This window comes from Panthera tigris, chromosome C1 (assembly GCF_018350195.1).
Source record: "Panthera tigris isolate Pti1 chromosome C1, P.tigris_Pti1_mat1.1, whole genome shotgun sequence".
Classification (NCBI taxonomy): domain Eukaryota; kingdom Metazoa; phylum Chordata; class Mammalia; order Carnivora; family Felidae; genus Panthera; species Panthera tigris.
Genome location: NC_056667.1, coordinates 62,854,803 through 62,861,072, shown reverse-complemented (window position 1 = coordinate 62,861,072; position 6,270 = coordinate 62,854,803). Strand labels below are relative to the sequence as shown.

At 31.4% G+C, this 6,270-nt stretch overlaps 1 protein-coding gene across 2 annotated transcripts in view; it reads right to left on the bottom strand.

Moving 5' to 3' along the window:
• Positions 1-4,690: 4,690 nt before the first annotated feature.
• MSH4 (mutS homolog 4) overlaps positions 4,691-6,270 on the bottom strand; it is an 88,526-nt gene continuing 86,946 nt past the window's right edge. For both annotated transcript variants that reach the window (XM_007079236.2, XM_042997602.1), the window contains one exon: positions 4,691-5,150. In XM_007079236.2, coding sequence (XP_007079298.2) covers positions 4,959-5,150 — 192 coding nt within the window. In that variant the 3' untranslated portion in view covers positions 4,691-4,958. The remainder of the gene's footprint in view (positions 5,151-6,270) is intronic.

Below are 6,270 nucleotides of genomic sequence, written 5' to 3'. Positions count from 1 at the left end.
TCTAAAATAAATAAACATTAAAAAAATTAAAAAAAATCATTCTTGTTATTTATGGAAATTTTGGTCTAATAATATTAATGTTCTGAAGCTTCTATGCTTAGTATCTTCTAAGCTAGGTAATATTTTATATTGTGCATTCCTATCAACAAGTATTTATTAAATTCCTTTGCAAATAAAATATTGTGCTTGGTAGTAGGGAATAGTCAAGGAAATTAAGCTATGATTCCTTTTTTGTCACAAAAAATACGAGGTGAAGAATTAGCCAATAAATGGTGGGGGTCAGGAACAGGATGACAGAAATGTGTAATATTTAGAAATAACTAGACTCAAATAACAATATTGAGCTTTGGTGTTTGGTATGTGATACTTCTAAATACTATATCAGTAGTATATTTTTAGTTGAGATATAATTGACATATAACATTAGATTACTTTCAGGTATATAACATGATTCAATATATGGATATATCGCAAAATGATCACCATAATAAGTCTAGTTAACATTCATCATGATACATAGTTACAATTTTTTTTCTTGTGATGAGAACACTTAAGATCTACTCTCAGCCACTTTCAAATATGCAATTATTATTAACCATAGCCACCATTCTATATATTACATCCCCAGGACTTATTTATTTTATACTTGGAAATTTGTACCTTTTTACTACATTTACCCATTTCACCCACCCCCAAACTATGTGGAATTTGGTACAAAGAAAGCAAAGAATAATTTTTATCCAATATGATGTCAGAACGAAAATATTAATTAAGTCTGTATGTTCTTTGGTTACAAAGAAATTTAACTTTAAAAAATAAATGTATTCTGCAATATTTTTTAGCTTATTTATTTTTGAGTGTGGAGGATACTAGACTTTTCTCTGTATAACTATGTGGTCAAACTGCTGCAACACACAGAAGAAAACTGGGAGACAATTCTCCATGGGTCTCTCATGTTTCTGCCTGTCTTATGAGCAGAGGTATTACCTGCCTTATACTTGACTACCTGTTTAAGGATGTGTGTATAATAAACACCCTTGGAAGATAGAGACAGGGTCTCTCTCTGAACAGAGGCAGGTTTGCTCAGTGTCTAGCATAACAAAGGTAATGTCTTCCTCTGGAAAAAAAGGTTGAGCAGGTTTGCTAGAAGCTCATTATAAAAGAGTTTCCCTAGCTTGGAGTTTCTCAGCCATAGTATAAATCCCCTGTGTACATATCTAACCAGACCACTTCATGTCTTAGAAGATGGGGATACCTGGAACCAACACAAACATGAAGCTCATGCTGCATCATGTGCCATTAGCAATAAAGTCTTTTGTTTCTGAGCCAAAACTCTTTTGTCTTCTGACAGCAAACACAAAATTGTCATAAGCTAAACTGCTACTTTGTAAGTAAGGTAAAAATCTCAGACCCTTCACAGTTCTTTTCTTTTTAATCAAGGTGTAATTGACATATAACATTATATTAGTTTCTGGTATATGACAGAGTTATTCTGTAAGTCTAGTTACCATCTATTACCATACACAGTTATATCTTAATAGTTCTTGACAATTAAAATCTGTTTCCCACCTCATCACTGTGTATTTTAGGATCCATTCTAGTAGATTATGGCACTTAGTAGCTGTTTTCACTGTCTACTTGCAATCTGGGGACTATCAAAATTTTGACAATTTATAGGAAAAGAGTATTCATTCTGATCCTATAGCTAACCAACTGTGTGATTTAAACTTCTAAAGAATAGAATGGAAATAGCAAAGTAGCAATATAACCAGATCATTTGTTTTTCCTTTCCTTCCATTTTCATTCCTATGAGGTACAAATGCATTACAGGATTGAATTTATACACTTAACTAAAGTACATTTAATTATAATTGAGCATATTTTAAGCTCATAAATATGCACAAAGGAAGTTCATACTACATACACACTATTAACATTTGAATATTTTTTTAACACTAGCATATAAAATAGTGATTTAATTTGGTTAAAAAGGTCAGACTAGTTTTTGCTTGCTAAAGAATTATCAGAATAGCTTTAAAATCTAATTACTCACCTATATTACTCAGCTAGATACTCAGGTATCTATCTAATTACATACCTATTGGAATGACTAAAATTAAAAAAAAAAAAACTGATAAAACCAAGTGCTACAGAACATGTGGGACATTCTCATCCTTAGCTGATGGGAATGCAAAATGGAACAGCCACTTTAGAAATCAGTTTGGGGAACTCTTATGAAGTTAAACACATATTCTACTCCTATTTAACCTATGTAAATTAAAACAACACTAACACAAGAATCTATGCATGAATGTTTTTTAACAGTTAATTCATAATTGCCAAAAACTGGAAACCCAACTGTCCTTCAATGAGTGTACAGGTAAAACTATGGCACATATAAATAATGAAATACTAGTCAGCAATAAAAGAACACAACAACATGGACAAATTCTAAAATGCATTATGCTGGGCAAAAGTAGCCAGTCTCAAAAAGTTCCACCCTATAGGATTCCATTTGTTGGACATTAAGGAAGAAACAAAACTACTGGGATGGAATGCTTAATTTCCAGTGATTGCTGGGTTAAAGTCAGGGGTCAGGGAAGGATCTGACAAAAAAAGGACAATACTAAGGGAATGATGTGAAGGTGAAGGAATTGTTCAGTATTTGATGAAGAAACTGATCATGGTAGTGATTTCATGAAGCCATAAATATGCTAAAATTCATATAACTTTATACAAAAAAGAGTTAACTTTACTGTATGTAAATTTAAAAATAAATGCATGACTCCCAGGCATGAGGATAAGCTGCCATTTCCTTCTACTCTACATCCTTTAACCCTAGACTTGAAAGAGACTGCTTTATGTGAGGAGAAAGGTAGGACAGACTAAAAGAATGGCTTTGAGGCGGAAATTAAAGGAGTTTGCTACGTTATGAACATTTATCTTAAAAAGCTTGATTATGAGATAATGATCTATAATTTTAGAGAAAGGCAAAGTGAAAAGTTACTGAAGAAAAAAAGCAAATAGACCTTAAAATTAAAGAATGGATGGTCTCCCTAGTACTCACTTCTATTCTATAGTACCATAACATAATAATTATATCTTCATTTAATTTGTTTTGTATGTTTCAGCTACACACAAAACGACTGAAGAAAAAGTAATTTAATTTTAAGAAGATATAAACCTATTTTTATTTCAGTGTTCTAAACCTAAAATAAAATAAAAGGGATTAATCAGTTGGCTACAGTTTCTTTAGCAAAAGATCTAAATCATGAAAAATTTCTTAAAAGTCTGATGGAATCTAATATTGGGGTTAAATCTAAAGGGAAATTAATACATTTAAGGAAATGATATTCTGCATATTTTATACTCTGTACTTGTCTCTGCTTGCCTGTTTTTTATCCTACTGCCTGCTCCCTTTCTGCCTTTTATTATTACTTCCCTTTTCTTCTCAGACCATGTGCCACACCCTTGTCATCCTCAAGAACTTTTAGATATTTGCTGCAAGCCTAAATTATCTAACTGCTTTTATGAATGACTGCATAAAATAGAATTCATTTCAAAGACTGAATTAAAACAATGGCTAATGGTCAAATTAAAATATTGTGGTACTCTCTAAAACATGACAATAGGTAATATAAGTAGTCTAATGGGATGTTTAACATGTATCAAATTTAAATACTAACACTAATTTACAATTACATTTCAAACAAGCATGTATGCCAACCAAATTATAACTTTTTCAATATCTCGCTGCTAGTATGTACTTAGAATGCTTAAAATTTAATAAAGTCAAAAATATTAAATTGTATAAAATATGCACACATTGACAAAAAATAGGGCCCTAACCAGTCTGTAAATATATTTTTTGGGCTAAATTACTATGAATTCTGCAGTTTATTGAATGTATGCCCTGAATTCCAGATACTTCATTGTCTAAGAAAAGAATAATCTCCCTATCTTGGGCCTTTGGGATGGGATTATGTAAGTCAGTCATCTAGTGAGATGGAATTGTAGAAATAAGGTATTTGAAAAGACAACAGCCCTACTCTTTACAGTTACTGAACAACAGCTGGTCTTCCGTCTACTTTTGTCCATTTAGGAAACAAGAATGATCTGGTAAACTCTGAAGTAGTGGTGTAAGCCACATGCTCTGGAAAAATGCTATAAATTTCTACATTCTATAAAATTTTATTCTATAAAATTATATTCTATAAATTTTATATTCTATAAAATGCTCCCTGAGGCAAATGAACCAATATTACCTTTATGCTGCTTTGGTTACTCACTTAAAAAAGATGGCCAAAAATGAAAACTTGGACAACAAAATCAAATGCCTGGTATTTGGAAAACTGAAAGGGTGGGTGATGGTGACTCCTTCCAAAAACATTCTCTGCATTACAAAATATCTGTTTGTTTCTTTTCACCCTTAAGACCTATTCAGAACGGTCAAAAAGAATACTTTAAAATTCTCAATATTATCCTAACAAACTTCAGAAGCATCCAGTGTTGGAATTTGGGGGGTACTAATTAAGAAATTATTGAGCCATAGGGTCTTACTGCTTCAGAAGAGAGCATAAAAGAACTCACACAAGTTTCCAGACTGAAAAAAGTGTTTTTTTTAAAACTAAGGTATTTATAATAGCATTTAAAGCATAACTTGTAAGTATAAATACAGTTAAGACATAACAACATGAATTTTCACAAATGAGAAAAAAATGTCACATTGACGTTCTTCTAACATAAAAATCAGTCCTTTAAATGGTTCCAATATGTTAAGTTATAACAAATATTTTCTTACACAGAATACATAGATGATAATTCTAAGGTTAATATAATGTAATTTTCCATTAAAATATAAAATTTAGCAAATATTTTCTCTTGCTCTTGAGAAAAATGAATCCTAGTTTCCTCATATTAAGATATATTATTTCATTAGTACATGATGTGAATTGTTATTATTCTTCAGTCTTTCCTGAAAATTGTTCAGCCCTGAGAAAATCTGTTTCATACTTCTTTTTGAGATTACTTAAATATGTTCGTAAACTGTCTGGATCCAATTGAGAGTTTCGAGCAGTTTGAACAAGTCTAGTGGCTAGATGGTACACAGCTCTCTGTCTTTCCATCTCAGGGGTACTTCTTTGGTTTTGCTGTTTTTGAAAAAATATAGATAAAAATTAAAATATGGTTACTATAACTTTATTTTAAAATTCTGGCGATTTTCTCTTTTCCTTCATAGAAATACAGAACTCAAAGGTAACTAATTCCTTTGGATAAGTCAATTCCATCCAACTAGTAAAAAATATACCAGAAAAAATAAAGAAATATTGTTTTGAAAAAATTAACTTTTTCATGAGTATTTACTACTTTATGACAGATTCTTATTTTTGAAAATCACTTCTGAATGAAAAAAATTCTGCTAAATAGGTCAAATTTCTCACGCAACATAACTGCTCATTGCTATGCAGCATTCATTTTAAATGTCACCCAAGAGTACTACTCTGCTATCTCCTATCTTAATTCCCCAGCAGATAAACTGGTGGACAGAATGGGTCATCAGTAAATTGCCTGTCCCTCAAGAGATTTCATATATGGAAACTGCTAGAGCCTAAGACAAAATACTGCTTGAGGGGTAAATTACATGTTGAAAATAAGCACCATAAATAGCTGCTTGAAATTATGCCTTAATTCTTAAACTATACTTAAGAATACTCAAGAAACAATGTTTAAAACAGGAATCTTCTAGTACTTTACAAAGCCTTTAGATATTCAGTCTTTGAGAACTAGTTCAGGGTTGTGAGTACAGCTAGAAAATTCTTCATTCACCTGGTTTGCTGAACTAGATAGAAGAATTAGCATTTTCAATCTTAAACTGTTATTGGCAAGTCAGCGAATTTCCCTTCACTAAGAGAAATAAAATCCCTCAACTCTTTTTCAATAGCAAGGAATTCAAGGTATTTTTCTTCGTTCACTCTAATAGAATAAAACTCCATGAGGTAGAATAAGATTATCATTTATTCACCCATCTATGTGATACACTGAATGATCAACTATCAGTTTACTATTTAAATAACAAACAGTTACTGAATATCTATTATCCTCTATATTCCAGGTCCCAAACCTCATGTTAATGTCATGGGGGATAAAAAAATGTCTACCTGACATGACAATGGAACTCAAGAAGCTCAATGAAAGAGACATATTATTATAGTGAAAGAGACATATTCATAAGCAACTGCTTTAAGAAATTAAGATAAGTCTCATGAAAGA